This window comes from Branchiostoma lanceolatum, chromosome 9 (genome assembly GCF_035083965.1).
Source record: "Branchiostoma lanceolatum isolate klBraLanc5 chromosome 9, klBraLanc5.hap2, whole genome shotgun sequence".
In the NCBI taxonomy this organism is placed as follows: Eukaryota; Metazoa; Chordata; class Leptocardii; order Amphioxiformes; family Branchiostomatidae; genus Branchiostoma; species Branchiostoma lanceolatum.
Genome location: NC_089730.1, coordinates 12874698 through 12892104, shown reverse-complemented (window position 1 = coordinate 12892104; position 17407 = coordinate 12874698). Strand labels below are relative to the sequence as shown.

The following is a 17407-nucleotide window of genomic DNA, read 5'->3' as shown; positions in this document are numbered from 1 at the left end:
CTGCAGACCTTTGATTGTAAAGTATCTATGGTAGATAGACATGTTTGGTTCCATGTACTTGCTCATTCAAATACTTGCAATGAAGAAAATACAATCTAACCATGGATCATGTCTCATTTCAGAATGGGAGTTTGGGGCTTTTTCTGTTCAAGGATTTGGCTGGAAAATTGTCCAAAACTACTTCAATATTACTGGCAATATCATTTTCTTTGATACCTGGCTTAAGTTTAATATTCATTAGTTTGATAGCCACAGTGTGATTGACGGCCAAAGCATGATAAAGTAAAATTAAACTAATAAATGTACCAACAAGAAAGACCGACACGTCACTTCATACACAGCAGTTTATTAGCTCAGCTAAAGAAAAGCAGAAGGTTGCTGTCTTGTTTCTCTTTTAGTTTACTTTGTATCCCACAATTCATATTCGTTGTATATTTTACTCTGTCATAAATGGCAAGGGGTAAATTTACAGTGAATTATGGAAAATCAAATAATTTGTCAAATAATATTGCACTTACAAGAAAAGATTACAAACTAACACATTAACATACTTAAAAGAACATTATAGTCATGGCTTAGGTATATATTATGCAGCATTTACATGCAATGAATTCTTAAAGTAAAGATAAACTTCTATTGTTAAAGTATGGCAGACAACATCAATTGTACAAATATACAAACTGCATAATTGGACAGCAGGTTAAGACATCCATACAAAATGTGAGTAAAGAAATACACTCAGTCTGATTCTACCTTACAAAGGTGTTAGCACACAGAATTAGAACAGTTGCTATTATCAACATAATAGCTCTTCAGAAAATTTCATACAGAGATTTTTTCACATATTTTCATAGATGATATGATCATGACAATTGTATGCCTGATACCTAGATATATATCTGGCAAAATTGATATGCATTTTAACAAGGCAATAACCTGTTTGATACATACACAATCAGATGGAAAACATTAGCATTAATGTTACATATATATATACAAGTTCCTTAAACTGAACAGAGCATTTCTTAACCCTGTGTCAAAGATATATTGTTTTAAGCCCTTCTCTGGCTGCGATAATTTCACTGAGGTTAAATGTTACATGATAAGTTTTTATAATATGAGCTGTACATTTGCTGTAGAAGACAGTCACTTTCATGTAATAAAACACTGTCTGACTATATAATGGGCACATGCAAAAGCAAAACCCTTCAAAGCCATGTAAATGTAGTGTGGTAGCTTGAAGTTATAATAAGCTAATATTAGGACTGGCTTTTTCAAATCTACCATGTCTCATATGAATCATAGTTTTATGGCTTGACCCACTGTGGCTATCTCTTGTATCAGACCAAAAAACTGAATGGCAAGATCACTACAAAATGTCAATAATAAGCTAGGTGCAATAGCCATTCCTTGGTGCATGAGATATAGGTTTAGATATATAATTTGCTGCTGTACCAGTATTTTGAATTATCAGTTTGCGAATCAATCATGTTCAGGTATGGAAAGACAAAAGTTCTGTGACATCTTGCAGTCATAGTCAATGTGATTCACACAAAACCAGTGCATGAAATCAACTGTCACTATGTCAGTTAGTATTAACAGCCTTGATTTTCAAGAGGTAATTGCTGCCTTTCCAGTTAATACATAATGTCATGAATTTGAGTGTTTATGGAAAAGGCCTAAAAAATCATATCAAAGAACATACAAAATACATCCCCAAAGCACCTGAAAGTCCTTTGAAATCCCTTTGAGGAATTTCGTCTAAGGCACTTCAAAATGATACATCAAGTCATTTATACATGCATTAGCCTTCAATTATAATCAAAGACCTCTCTATTTTCTATACATAGGCTACAAAGACTAAAGAGGGATAGGAATTAATACAAAAATTCCTTTCATTAATCTACCTTCAAGACATGACAGGCCCTTTTTTGTCATGATTACAGTTCCAAAGATCTTGGGATTTCTGTTTGTTCTGAAACAGCCTGATTTCAACAAGGTTTCCAAAAAATAAAGGGATCATAATTATCAGATAACTCAGTTCTCATACATTCATATTCGATACGAACAATATACTACAGTGTGGCTTTTCAGGGATTACAACCCCGGTGCAACCTTGCTAAAGAACACTATCAGTCACCTGAAAGGTTGATATGGCTATATATAATATTACTCATAATGTCTTGAGGGCTCATGGATTGATTTCAATCTCCCTCTATAACTTAATGTTTCTCTCCATATACATTTACAATGGGGAAGCAAACACCCCAGCCCTGAACAGTGTTCCCCTCTCCTCTAGGTTCCCCTCGCAATGGTCGATCAGCGCCGCTACCATCTCTGCGAACTGTTCGCAGCGCGTGTAGTACTTCCGGCGGGCGATGTAGAAGAAGGCGTCGATGAATCCCTGAAAGCACAGGCCGGCAGTGCGGTCGGGGATTGCGTGCGCCCAGCGCCGCGCCATGTCGATGTACAGGATGTCGATGGCGGCTGTCGTCAGCCCGTTGCTGTGCAGCTTGCAAGTCCTGGAGGGAAAATTATAATAAGTTTAAAGGTCACAAAAGTCTTATCTTAACTTCCTACTGCTTCATGCTTCACCTCACTACTGAGGACAACTGCTTAACTTTACCTTTTCGTTTCCTACAAATGTATAATATGGTAATAAGGAATCCTGCAGCCACTTTGTCTGAACTATTGAATACTGAAATACCTTTAGTTAGTAACCTAGCCTCATGAAACGAACAATCAAATGGGCAATGACATAAACGAGTATGAAAATGTATGGAATATTCAATTTATGATTTTATCATTATTAAAGACAAACAACACAGTGACTCAATATGCTGAGGAGTTCACTGCACAGTTGTACAGGAGCAGCGTCTCACCTTGTGAATGTCCTGAAGCCTGTCGGTCCCATCCTGGTGGTCCCTCTGATCCCCACAAACTGACAGAACAGGGCGGCGATCCTCTCCACCAGGCGGAAGTGCTCGTACTGCTTCTCCAGGCGAGGGTACAGCTCCAGGAGAACCAGCCGCTCCCTGTCCTTCTCCTGCTCCAGCTGCAGCTCCTTCAGCAGGTTAGCGTTGGAGTCGGAGGAGCCCGCCGAGTCCTCCGACAGGTTCCTGTTCTCGTCCGTGGAGTTGTCGTCCACTTCTCCCTTCTTCTCATCTGTCAGGTTGTCCAGCACTCTGGAGAAGGAAAGGAACAACCGTTAATGATCGGATGTTCTGGCAATAGGGAAATCATCTTATTTGCACAACTTCAACTACAATCACAAATGAAGCAGTGCATTATTAGAAAATCTTCAATGCTAATATACCGACTGTAATGTACAACTTCAATGGTAATATACTGATCACCTTAGTCAACAACATGGGATAAATTTCTCATGGTTGAAAGGCTAATTTTGACAGCCAGCCAAGATTGGTCCTATATAATATCCTTGGTCTTTTGTATCACAATGTGAAAATGTAATTATAAGAAGTGTTCATTGATATGAGAGTAAGCACAAGAGCAAAAGCAGAGATCTTTTCCATTAAGTGCTGACTTAACAATTATAGCTCTTCAAGTGTCATTGGCTGATGGAATAGAACAGGGACTTTGCCACCTGTCACTGAAAATGTCAGAGCATGCTACATTCAATTTGATCCTTTGGTATAGACATACTATGTGTAAATTATGAAGACTGACATTTGAAGATGGATGCAATGATATCCGAAGTGCAAGATACAGCCCTAGAGCACTGCAAATGTAATACAAAAATCATGGTACTTCTTCTTTCCCAAGATGGCCCCAAGCCTTCAGTTGTTAAATGAACCATTACTGAAAACTGACTGATCTCTCAATACAGTCCTAACCAGATATCCATTGATCCGACTCATAAAAGTAAAGGCCTCTTTCCTGCCGTATTGATTTCCTCGTTCATTGCCAAGGTCAGCCTCAATCTTCCAATTTAGGAAAGACTCCACCAGGGCAATAAACAGACTTAGGAGATTTCATACAAATTGGGTCTTCAGCTTTCTTGATGGGACTTTTATGGAGAAAAGTAACTGGAGAAGAGGCCAACATATAAAGCACAGTTTATCGTAGGGTCACACAGAAAGAAGATACTTTAAAATCTTGAGCCCCCGAGTAGTTTCCATCCAAACTGCAGCTTCTTTTTAAACAACAAATTGCAGACAAGCGGCTTGAAAGTTGAAATATATTTTTCAACGTATCCTGCAAAATATTGCAATATTGCATAATATGTCTAGCCTGCAAAGTTACAAGTTGGTCATATATTTCATCTGCAATCTTCAAAATGTGCTGTAATTTGCAGCTGGTTATTTTCAGCCCTGCAGGAATGTAAAGTGAATAGATGAAAAAATTATGTTGCCTGGGCAGAGGTTTGTGTTCTCTGAGTAATGTCTCTAATTTATTACATTTAAGTCTACATCACCACCGGTTTCTACAACCTAAATCTTCCCTGTAACCAATAAACATTCCCATGGCAGGGAAACAGGAACGTGGCAACAGACGTTTGTTAAACACATTAGGCACGGCCCTGATCCCTATATGACTCTCCTGTTGACTCACTTGTGCCTGAGTAATGAGGTAACCAGATATTTATTGATGTTCTACCAAAAGGTCAAGCCCGGAGTTCAGCTCCGCAATCCCTAACCCAATAAACATGTCTCAGCAGACATGGTGACGCTGGTGCTACATCTCGTGGTTTCATCACTATGGTGCAGGGGATGTTCTTGAAACTGATATTACATTCTTGGTACATTATTGTTTATTCTGCTGCTGCAGTGGTTGGTCGTATAATAAAACCCTTTACAGACGTCCCATACTTTGTTCATTTCTTCACCACAAAAATTTGGGTAGTTGAAAATATCATGATTGGAACAAATTCTGATACCTTCTTTCTGACACATTCTTATGTTACAACTATTTTTTCAATTTCCTAACGAAAACTTCACTACAACTCAAAAGAGAGATACAGTGCTAGTCTTCTATTCGATGCCTTGTATACCAATGTTATATCATTTTAAACTTTGCTTGCTTGGAGACAGTAATGAGCCGTGTACTAAAAGATATTAAGCCTGTAACACAGCCAGTAACAGCTTGGACAGAAAACCAGAGGGTAGAAATCGTGCTTCAATGCAAAATATTTTGGTTACACAGGCGCTGGTAGAGGCAAGAACTTGACCTTTGGTGAATAGATCTGACACAGAGAACCTAATGGATGTAAATGTCCTTTTGTGTTTCTTGGCAGACATCCAGAAACCTGAGGCCAAACAAAAACGGCTGTTGTCATGGGCTACACACTCAAACGTTTACAAACCAACATTCACTGCTGCAGAGAACAATAATCCTGAAAAAGTTTTGTTAGGCCACAGCAAGTAAATTTTATGGATGACATCCTCCGCAGACTCCAAAATTAATGAGATAGGGCGAAAAAAAAACAAGATTCCTTTATTTTCAAATTTTGAGATCATGAATCTTGTTAAACAAGAATCACGACCAACTGGTCTTTTGTTCCTGTATTCAACCAATGACGTTTCATATATAATATAAGACCACCTTGATTCAACAGTAAACATGTCATACCATCATGGGCATTCATATGCAATGGAACACCTGGGCAGCAACTATATTCAACTGGGTATTCATATGGAACACTGTGTCAACACATGCCATCAAATTCGAGCAATTGAGCCTCAACGTTGCTGGATCATATCAATTGCACAACACAGAGCCTTTGTCGGACATATCATTGGAGGGCAATGAAATGTCGATTTTGTTAGTAGTTCACTTCATTCAAGAACAGCACATCGGATTTCACGTTGTTGATAATAATGGCACAGAAATTACACACTATATTACAAGTTTGGCATGAGGGCTGCACAGTTTCTTCTTGTAAGTTGGTGACGATGGGCAATCTTGTTACAGCTTGCATACACAATAATTGTACAACGCGTCTGTACGGAGTTTTCACAATTCTTACATTTTCAAATGCCTTTTTATGGCATCTAGAACGTTTTTACGATAGAACTGACTGTAGTTTGTGACAAATTGTATTATTTTCGATATGTTGACCATTGCCGAAGGGTAAAAAAATATTCTTTTTTTTTTCAAAATCAGGCGAAAATTAATGAGCGCGCTGATGTCATCCATAAAATTTACTTGCTGTGGCCTTACTGACATTCAGAGTAGAAAATTCGCACTCTCGAAGAACAAGACATTACATAGTTTTGAATGGATGAAACATGCTGATCTACCGAATGTATATTCCACCTAGAACTAATATGGCGGAACAAAAGAAATTTGAGAGTTGTTGCTAAGATCCCCAAAATCAAGATATAATGTTACCCCGGTGATATGTCTAAATCAAGACCATATATGACTTATAAGAGGAATGGCACAATACAACACAAACTTAAATTCTTTCGTTAGCATAAACTTTTTGGCGGCTCTATGTCAAACTGTATACAGCCTGTGAATATCTTCTTAGTCTGCTATTAAAAATCTTGATACATGTACTAATTACAATGTCTATTGTTTGTATTTCAATTTATTAAGCAAGCAGGCAAAAGAAACATCTCATGTCTTATGTCGGGTACCATTCTTCCTCTGTCATCCGAACCACCATGGCCAAAGTTCCTGTACTGCATAGCCTTCCCCATGCCTTCAGCTTGTATACCGCATCTAAGTATCTTAGGGGCAGTCTTCTCGGCCTCCTTATCCCATGGGTTGGAGACCATAGCACTAAGTTGGAGACTATTTCCTTCTTGTTTCTAAGGGAGTGCCCGGCAAACCTTAAACGTCTGGCCCGTATCTTGTCTGACAGTTTTGGGAGAGTTCCTTGTTGGTACAATGCTGCTCCCATTTTATAAAAGAAACACAAGTACCCTAATCGTACATCTAATGTTATTCTTTAAAAGCTTTAACTTTTTTTAAGGTGCTTTAAGCCTTACTTGGAGGGGGACTTGGGGACAGGTTTCTTCTTCTGTGGCTTCATGACCTTCAGGACGTCCCGGACCAGCGGCACCTTGATCTCCTCGTCCACGGGACTGGGGATGTGCTCCATCACCCCCGGCGACACCTCCCGCTCTGAGTCGATCTTCAGGCTGGGGTTAGAGTTCACCTCCAGTAGGATGGGCTTCAGGTCAGAGGTCAGCAAGATGTCAAATCCCAGCAGCTTCACAAAAAAATGAAGATGATTCACAAGATGCAATCAACACTCTTTTGTAGACAATTATCAGGTTGATAGAAAAGTACCTATTGTCCTATTGTATTCCTTCTTCCTTCCATGGTACCAATACATGTACCTTATACTAGTGAACAAATAGCCAGACCATATTACGTATTTCCCAACCATTTCCGAAATTCCCTATCCTAGCCTGGGCGCCATCCTGATTAGTTTTCTGCAGCTACCATAGCTGGTAAGCGGAGAGTACGGGAGCTGCAGAAAACTGACTAGGATGGCACCCAGGCTACTCTACCCCAACCTACTTGATAACACTTAGGTCCTCCCAGACTCTTCCCTGGTGGCAACATGACATGGTGGAAAGTCTTGATCTCAGGTAAGATTGCTATAATTGTCTTCAGGACAATGTCTTCAATGTCCTTCCACAGTTTGTCCACATCCTTGCCTCTCCGCTTTAGTCTCTGCAAAACGCTACTCAACGTCCTCTTACTACCTATATCTCCGTCTTCGGAATGGATGAACCCGTCACTATACTTATTGAGAGAGTAGTTTGTTAAGTGCATGTATGACTCATGTAGGTTCATTCGTGATGGCGACTGGTATGGGACAGTACAGAACCTCGCCATGCCTTCACGTCCGATGTAAAGTTGGAGAGGTTCGATGTTTCCTAGCAGCACATAGATCCTGAGGTCAAACTTGTAGCCGTCTATGAGATATGGGTTGGTGAGATATTCCTGAACAACGGCCGGACGAACCATTCCAATGGACTTCACGTCGTGTGGGTCCTGGAGGAGGTAGATCCCGCCCCCTTGCGTGCCTTCGTCGGGCTTCACAATAAACGTTGGTTTGTACCGCTTGCCACGTCTTTCCTTCAGGATGCGAACCTCTGCACAGAATTGGTGGAATTCCTCGGGAAGTCGCCAGGTGGTTGGGAAGAAGTCGAAGGCTTCTGGGAAGAGCTGGTGCATCCTGTCCAGTGCCTGGGACAGGTGAGCCTTGTTGGACATGTCCTTCATGCCTGAAGTAGTATAAAACATCATAATTGTATTAGTTGTTTCTGCATAAATCTATGACAACAGATGCTACAAAAACTGAACAATCTACTGTTATGTATCTTTTCCATTTCTGATTTTGTGAATTAGTAAATGTAATCCAAATAGAAATTGGGACAAATTTTTATTACATTTCCCTGTCCTATGTCTAAGGCAGGTAACCAGCATCATCAAGATATTCTATCCCAAGATATGTTTTAGACTTAATAACCTTCTGAATCCCAATGCCAAATCATAATGCCCAGTTCTAATCAATGGTGGCAGTAGGAGAGTTGATGTTGTGATATTGACAGACTATCTTATAATTACCTGGAAGTTTGTTGATGATGCCTGAAGGAAAGTCGTCGTAATCGTTGAAGGCTGGAACCGACCAGTACATATCTGAACCCGCCTTCCTGCCATGGGGGTACTGGGTATGACACAAAAAAAAACAGGCAAAAATTTTTAGGAAAGAAATTTACAATACATTGGATGATAGAAAGCAGAAAGGATGTTGAAATCTTTAAAAAATTGTATTAGAAATATATGAAACCTTTAACATTAGACATATGTCAAGAACTCTGTACTCTTTATTCATAAATCACAACATTTTGAAGCACGTACCACTGCAGAGCAATTCTTGGTTAGGTATTTTAAGTAGACTTTGAAGTGTGTCGTACCAATAACATTGCATCAAGTGAACAATGTGAAGTTCATAATGTGTGCCTTTCAGTGAAAACTGTTTGTTGCTAGATAATTCTGAAATCTGACCCGGACCAAAACAAAAGCTTTTGTCCTGGTCATGATCAAAGGCGTGTGTCACAGGCTGCTTCTGGCAGCTCTAGGGCAATAATAGTGTCTACTGTTGGCACGCAAGCATTCAGGCAAAGAAAAGCAGCTTTGTGAAAAATAACTGCTCTGTGAAGAAGAATAGATCAGGTCACAGACAGTGGACAAGTGATACTAGTAGCAAATAAAAGACAACACGAAGAAGCAGTCATATACATACCATTAGTACATAAAATATTTCATACTACAGGATCACTAGATAACGTTAGAAATTGCAACTTTAGAAGTAGATATTCTGAAGAGTGCATTTTTCTATAGTAAATTTGATTCCAAAGATGGTTTTAATTTCTTATTGTGTCTTTTATCAAACAGAGCTGTTCTAAAACAGCCCTAAACATGCAGAACATGGTATCAAGGGGAATACATGTAAGAGCACACCAAATATATTGAAATGTCATGTAGAAATACGACATGTTTTCTTCCATAGGGCCCTGTTGACCTTTCTAATTAACCTTCGAGGTGGAAAGGGATTAGATAGATTATTGAAGGTGAAGGGCACATATATGTACTGTAAAAACGATTCCATGTGGTGGGGCTGAACGTTGCAACTGGGCTGATAATTCTCCAGAATAGCTGATGTGCATCTTGGTCTTGACAAATTTTTGAAGTTCACAACAAAACTGCCAAATTTTCCCCTTAAGTCCAATGCTAAAATAAAACATTTGACAGTGTCTCAGGACTGATATCAAGGGGAGCCCAGAGGGGTTTTGCAATAAGGAGGCTAATGTTTTGACAACTATGACATTCCAACAAATGATACCCCTTAAAGTTTACTGCAAATTAAGTTATATTTTCTTTTCCTACAAGGTCAAAACAACCTAGTAGAATGTGACCTTGGCATTCTGTCTAACTGCTCAGAGCTTAAACTGTTAATGTTTTGTTTCCTTCATGGCCCCTATGGGTGACTATTGTTGTCCATCCAACCATCCACCATATGTCATCAAGGCGTATAAAAGCCTACATACCACCGCCCAACCCTGTCCACTATGCAGCCTACACTAACTCTCAGGTGAGGGTTATCATAACACCTCCCCACAATACAACTACTCTGGGAAAATATCAGCTTCAACACGGTGTATCACGAAACTAAACAACATATAATCAAGGGATTTCCAACAGTTCAATATTAAAACTTTGGTTGAGGGATTTTTTTTCAAATTAAACTAGTATAAGATACAACAGGGTAAACAAAATGGATAGATGGGAAATTACCATTTACTACGGCCATTGGATAGCCAAATGGTATGGAAAATGGCAATACTTCTAAATGTAAAAAAAAAATTAAAATCCTTGTACTAGGGAGCATACATGTATGGTCAAAGTTGACGATAGCCAAGAAGGTTGATATGGACTCATCTTTCTTAATATATCATGTAGTCATTTCAGCACAGGAATAAATTTTTGATGGAAACATGGCAAAATTTGCTCGTACAAAATAGATTGCCTGAAAAATGGGGCAGTCATGAATAAGTTATCTAAATGAGTAATGTCATCATGCCGCCCCACGTCCCAGCCTGATCCACTCAGTTCGCTTCCTCTGGAAGGAAAGCAGGCTGAAGTGGGATCTACTGCCTTTTAAAAGATCAGCCGTGCAGGGACACATGAGGGGTGTTGTTATTGGGGATTGGGTGTAAATGGGGTGTGGGAGATAACTAGGGTCACAAAAGACAGGTTAATGACTCAAGTGTTTGTTTGTGTTAGAGTCATACAGCTGCGGAAATGGTTTACTTGTTGACCTCCAGTCTTTTATAGTAGACATAATAACATTTGGAGAGGCACAGGATTTGAAAAGAAGCAATTACTGTAATGTGGAAGAGTGAAACAACCTGTAATACAGTCATGTTTGTCTGATGTCATTATACACTGGTTAACCTTCTCCCTGCTGACTTACCCATAGATACATTGGTGCCAGCAAGGAGATGGTTAAAAATCCCTAAGGACTTGTTCCCATTAATAGTGACGTTTTGTGGCAATGATGTAAAACAATGTTGGCACCTGCTGGCAGGCCTTTTGTCAGACCATATCTTTCACCAGACAGACGTCAAAACAACTTCCTTCACACGTCTGTCTCAAGTTCATCCAGCTGATGTGAAAGAAACACTTCGGAAGGATTTGCGTGCCTGTAAACTTGTACAGAATTTCTTTTTTCCTGATTTAAAGCTTGGATACTGCTACCGTGGAAGAAAACAAAACAGAGTAAAAGACTTGAATATGCTAGTGTGCCAACAGCCTTTATGGCATTCTAATATGTTTACAAGTATCCTGAGGCTGGCCAAATCCCATGCACAGTACATGACTTGGCCAGCCTTGTTCCCACCACACCACCAGTTGTACGTACCTCCCTCCAGCCCCTGCCCAACTGTTTCAGCGCCAGCCTGATCACGTCCAGCTGACTCCGTGCCCTTGTCGTGTCCAGAGTTATGATGAGCGCCGTCGGCAACCGTCGCCTCCGCACTATCCCATGCTTTCCCTTCCGCTTCCTTCCTTCTGGGTCTACGTCGGCGTCTGAGCCTGACTCTGTCTTCTCTGAGTCCGCTGTACTCATACTGGATTTTGGACGCTTCTCTTTGGAAGATCTGAAAGAAGACAGCATTGTTACGACTCTCATTACATTTTTTCAGGTCAATGATAGCAGACAAAATGGTTGATTTCTACAGCATCTTTCAATCTTGCCCAATCCAAAAACATGAACTCTGGACAGAATAAAACAGTCGTTTGTGTGCATCAACAAATATTATTATAGAATAAATAACGACACATGCAAATGTATCTTTAAGCACAAATCACTATCATACCCTTTTCCTTGCATGTTAGACACCTGAAAAGGACATAATTGTTAGGACCTGCATAACACAGGTAGCTCATACAACACCTGCTTTCCCAGTCACTCTTATAACACCTGCTATTCCAATGATTTCCAGGTAAATGTAAGTTGACACTCCCATAACACAATAAAAAACATCTGTGCTCACGCTCAAATATTGCACAAAACCTCAAACAAATTATGCATGGATAATCGTCATATACCAAACTATTGCCTGGAGGTACTGTATCGTCGGTACAGGTACGGGACACAAACAGAACAGACCGTAATGTTTGGCGTAGCCTCCACATTGTATCCATGGCTGCAAGCAGCTATTAAAGATGGCTGCTGTAGCAACCCCAGATGGTCTGACCTAGGTTTGTGCTATCCCCAAGGGAGCAATCGAAGGATAGTGATTTACCTCAGGTGGAAACCATCAACAAATCAATATCAGGTAGCACAATGGTGCTGTACTGTGATTGTAAAACCTTCATTTCAAGCATTACGACAGGACTGCAACCTACTCTCCGCTTACCAACAACCTGTATCAGTCTTAGGTTATATGATTATCAATAAAAAATGTAGATATATACAACATGTAGAATGACATTCAGCTCTTAAATGCATATACTATTCCTATTTCAGCATAAACATTTCTGAAACATGATGAAATTTGTATGTCTATTCCCTTTCACTGTTGTACAAGACAGAATCTGACACAATCTGATGTTAAACTAGCCGTACAGACTGATTGATAACTCTCACTGTGCCTCTGGAGTCATGAATATTTCATCCGACACTTGCTGTATCACTGCGTATTCCCATGGTTGCACACATGTCGCAGAATCGGCTCTGAAAACTTAATACTTCACTTGTCAAACTTTGTCATCTTCAAAGCATGTTACCTACTCAACGTCTCAAGCCACAGTTTATACTGTCAACAGGGGACACATTCATTTTACATACATGACAATAACAACCTTTTGGATAATATCACAGCTATTTGGACATGAACAAAGGCAATAAATGGTATGAAATATGATACATGGTCATTGTTAAAATATGATGTGGTGTTATTTCAATAGTGTGTTATCACTCTTAACAACTGTTGACCTATTGTTAACATTTTATGGCCTTTACACATAATACCTCATTGTAGTAGTCAATCTTGAATAGTTCATAAAGAACATTGCAAATCCAAAGCCTTAAAAACAGTAAATAAACTAGCTAAGTAATCAGAATTGTAGTTTACATTACATGTACACGTATGTACTAATATAAAAAAATGCAAAGCTGGTATGCTACATATTTCAACTGTGAATTGCAAGTCTTAGCGTTACTCAAACATAGTTTTGTAAATGCAAGTCCTGATTTTTTACACAAAAGAAAAGTTCTTGGAGTTTGCAGAACTCCCTAAAGACAATAACAAAGCTATTAACAGTAAAAGCATACAAAGTATTTGCTAACTTTACTGGGAAAGAGCTATGTAAACTCCCAGTGTGTGCAGGGTGTGGGAACAAACCAGCCAAAGTCAATATGCAAACGTCTGACTTCTGTTAGTCCAATTTCAAACAACAACAGCAGATGGTGCAGTTTCAGAGGTAAATGTTTATATCAGGATCATATTAAAATGTGATGTAAGATTGACAGAACTAGTAATTAGTAGAACTAATAGGCCACGTTTCCTCGTTTTATATTAAGTCAATTTCAATTTCGAAAGCTTAAAGTAAATTTGAATAATCCTATTTTACCTAAACGTTGAAAACTTTTTGGCTAAAATGATATCTAGCTGAAATCAGACTATTGCTTAGTCATGACTCAAGTTCGCTATTGCTTTATGTCCTGACAAATTGATCAAGAAAAACAGTTTTATTTCTGTTATGTGCCATACTTAATATCCATCCAAAAATCATTTAAACCATGTTTGCAATGTTGCCCCAATGTAATGACACATAACCTGGCCCATTCCCAAGCTGTTAGAAATAATAAATGGTTGGGAAAAGTTTGGCACTTCTCCCAGGCTGGGGTTTTATGTTTCAAAGGCTCTAGACAAGTGATAACAGTTCAGGCCTCACACTACAACTGATGTATTGCCAAGTCATGGCATCTGACACACACATGGACTCCTTTACAGCCTTTAAGATTTGCTTTGAAGCCGGGTTTCTTCCTTAAAGTCACAGCTGGCAAGCTAGATTTCAGTTGTTTAGAAAATTTCTCTTCCAATACATCTGTTAAACCTGTGTATGGCGTGGTGTGAACACGTAGTATTCCTGTTGCGCAACTGGTTAGTGGTCCCACGTTTCATGTACAGGGTGGAAATCCAGAGGTTGTAGGTTTGAATCCTCGGACCACCGACTTGGACACTACTGGAAGGGACTGCAGGTCAACAATATGATCTTAAGTACTTAGCACTCTGTCCCATGTATGAGGAAAACTCAGGTGTCAAATCCCTGTACATTAAAGAACCCAACACACTTATTGATAAGAGTAGTGGAGACTTGCGATCTTTGGTCTCTTTTTTTATACTTCTTGTATCATCATCAACTTTCCTGTAAAGTACATTAATGGATGAAAAGATGTATGAACACTCTGTGTTAGACTTAAAAGTTCCTTAGTCAACACAAATTAAGTCTACCGGTATACCATTGGCTATGCGCTGTATGTAGAAGTCCATGAAACTGAAACTATTCAAAGTGTGAAACGAAATGCATGGTTAGGACTTGTACCTCCACCTGGGACAGGTGAGAAGACTTCTAGCCAGGTAAAGGTCCTTCACCAAGGGGAGTGGCCACAAACAATTCTGGAGGGTGTGAGGAGAATAGGAGCACATAGATCAACAGGAAAATCCTTTGGTTCCCTAGTTATCCTTTGGACTGTGACATCCCCGCATGTTCTGTGAATGCCTCGACTTAACAAAGAAAATATCATTCATTGCAGTGATAAGTACAAAGACAAAAGGAAATTTCTATTTCAATCTATTGTGTTGACTCACCAGTCATTTGTCTTTTATGATCAGGAAACCGTATAAACAGTGAAAAAGGTCTAAGTGTTTGGGCCAATCAGATCTGAGGTTTACAATCAGTCCAAGGCGCTGTATTAAAGTTTTACTTTTAGAAATGCAAGAACACATTCATAACAAAGCCTCTCTGACACTGTTGCTTGGCATTAGTCGCAAAACTCCCCTTGTCACATAGGCGATAATCGTTCTGACAATATTCTTAAACCTCCCTCTAGCTTGAATGGCTTACACCGGTTGTTGGGTTTTAAGAGGATTTGAAGTGTTCTTAATGACCTGTACTAAAGTAAGGCTGCCCACCTTGATGGTATGTCTGTATGGTACTCTATAAGTACAGTACGGAGGACTTTTCAGGGAAACAAACTTAGTACCAGTATGTAGTGATTGATGTAGGGTGTGCCTGGATACATCCAAGTTTAGGGACATCATTATCAACAACAATTCACCTGCAATATCAACAGTCTTTACAGTTCAGCCCAACAGTACCAGTAGGAAAATAGTAATGCTTGCTTTAAAGTTTTAATGCTAATTTCTTTTACCTAGGCTGGCTTTGATATTGTCTCAAGGGAAAAGGAACGGGTAAATGTCAAGGGTTATCAAAGATTGTTTTATGATGGTGGGTTGATATATTGAATGATTAGTTAAGCACAAAGGTATCCTAGCAGAATTTTGTAGCTTAAAATATACTGGTAAATACGTACGGTACTTAAGTTCGATTTAAACCTTAATATGCACCATGAAGTTAAACCTTAATTAATACCATTTCATAGTGCATCTCTGGAATATATAAGTGTTTTAAGTTACTTGTCAAGTATGGTCCACTGCCTTCAAAGGTCTCTGCGGGGATATAACAGTGCCTGTCATTAATATTCACAGATGAGGTCAAGATAAAAAGGGCACTAAGGAGACCCTGAATCCTACCAGACCATGAAATGTCTGTCTGCAACAGATGGTAGGCTGTATACCCAGGGCGTCCTTTCATGTCCTTCGTATTGGTTAGTGTGCATAAAAAAGTAGTCCCTGGGAATTCTTCATGATTAGTAGCCAGATGAAGTACGGTTTGAACCAGGCAATCTGATGCCAGATTCAAAAGAAAATATTGATTATTCGTCCCATCTGCCAAAGTTGCTCACAGCTGCTGTACATCATATTAGGGTAATAAAACCGGCATTTTAGAAGTCTACAATGCAGACTATAATTCTTCCAATTTATTGCATTCTTGCTTAATGAATATTAAGCACATATCTCCCTTAAGGTGCATTTTAGCCAGTAAATTTGGTCATCGATGAGTGCACATCTCACCTGGTCATACCTATCGTCATAAAACACTTGTACCAGGACAGGTGAATTTCAAGCAACTTTTTACAAAAATATGAAACCTCACACATGATGTTTACCATAATGATGGAAATAACTTTTAACTTGATAACCTTTACAATCATCTAAATATTCAACTGCTTGATAACATCATATCATGTTCCAAACACAAATTTAAAAAGTTGCTCTTTAATATATAAAATTAAAACCAACGACTACAGACAGAAATCTTAAGCCTAACAAATCCAGGAGATCATGACTACCAGCAATATGAGCGTGGGAGCAATCAAATCTGGTTTCCTGATATTCGGGTCACAACCCACATCAATAATGAATATGCTGAACGACTTTTATGGGTCCCATGAACTGGAATTAAAATTGTATGCGGAAATAATGACTTCTGACAGAGACCTAGGGTTCTGTGGTTTAAAAAAAAAGTGTGATGGTATGATATCAAATGTTCATGTACAGGTTGTTTAAATATTTGTGAGGAAATTATAAAACCTACCTGCTACTTTCCTCCACCACTATCCTCCTGAAGGTGTCGCCACTGTCTCTTCTCCTGAACGTCTCGAAACTGAACATGGAGGTGGGGTACAGGGTGGCCGCCCTGCCTGCCGGGTCCCCCCCGTCCACCTGTCCCGCTGAGGCCGGCCTGGAGCCCGTGGCGGACAGCGGGCGGGGGCTGGGCGTCCTGTGGGTCCGGGCCCGCGGGCTGGGGGTCCGTGTCCGCGGCGGGACGGAGATGGGGGTCAGGGCGACCCTCCTCCCGTGGACCGCCGGCGACTTGGACCGCGCCCGCGGCCGGGGTAAGGACGGATGCTGCCGCCCGTCAGGCACGGCGATGGCGTGTCCGTGGATCTGGACGGCGCTCAGACGGTCGGACATGTTCTGTAGCTTCACGGACATCCTGTTGATGTCTTCTGCCTCTGGTCCTGTCAGAAAGGAGGTCACGGCGATGAAAGCACAGATGGCTTCATCTGATCCACCTCGTCAGTCCGATACCTCCTTCTGACCTGGTTTTTAAATCGAAAAGCGATCTGTCGACACCAATCATCAACAAAAGGAAGTTCTGTACTATACAATATGCATTACAGTTGGCGATGCAACTTTTCAGCGGTGAGAAAAAAGCACTATATCTACCCTAACTTGACAGCAGCCGACAAAAAGTCCCGTTAAACGTACAACATCATCGCCATGTT

General features: G+C 40.0%; 1 protein-coding gene across 4 annotated transcripts; it reads right to left on the bottom strand.

The window, feature by feature from the left end:
* Positions 1-330: 330 nt before the first annotated feature.
* Positions 331-17402, bottom strand: LOC136442584 (tubulin polyglutamylase TTLL11-like). 4 transcript variants are annotated; one of them, XM_066439521.1, is made up of 7 exons: positions 16714-17402; positions 11408-11645; positions 8551-8650; positions 7495-8207; positions 6957-7180; positions 2883-3185; positions 331-2522 (listed from the first exon to the last, which is right to left on the bottom strand). In XM_066439521.1, exons 1-7 carry the CDS (start codon positions 17112-17114, stop codon positions 2246-2248), a joined length of 2256 nt encoding a protein of 751 aa, XP_066295618.1. In that variant the 5' UTR covers positions 17115-17402; the 3' UTR covers positions 331-2245. The 4 variants fall into 4 exon arrangements, with proteins under 4 accessions (XP_066295618.1, XP_066295620.1, XP_066295621.1 ...); XM_066439523.1 differs by lacking the exon at positions 16714-17402 and adding an exon at positions 14599-14792; XM_066439524.1 differs by lacking the exon at positions 16714-17402 and adding an exon at positions 12158-12414.
* Between the last annotated feature and the right edge of the window lie 5 nt (positions 17403-17407).

Excerpts from the sequence above, each read along its gene's own strand:
- LOC136442584 (XM_066439521.1), bottom strand. The coding sequence starts at position 17,114 with ATGTCCGTGAAGCTACAGAACATGTCCGACCGTCTGAGCGCCGTCCAG. Across the intron at positions 11,646-16,713 it reads GTGGTGGAGGAAAGTAGCAG|ATCTTCCAAAGAGAAGCGTC; the intron begins GTAGGTTTTATA and ends GTCTTCTTTCAG. Across the intron at positions 8,651-11,407 it reads TGGGCAGGGGCTGGAGGGAG|TACCCCCATGGCAGGAAGGC; the intron begins GTACGTACAACT and ends TGTCATACCCAG.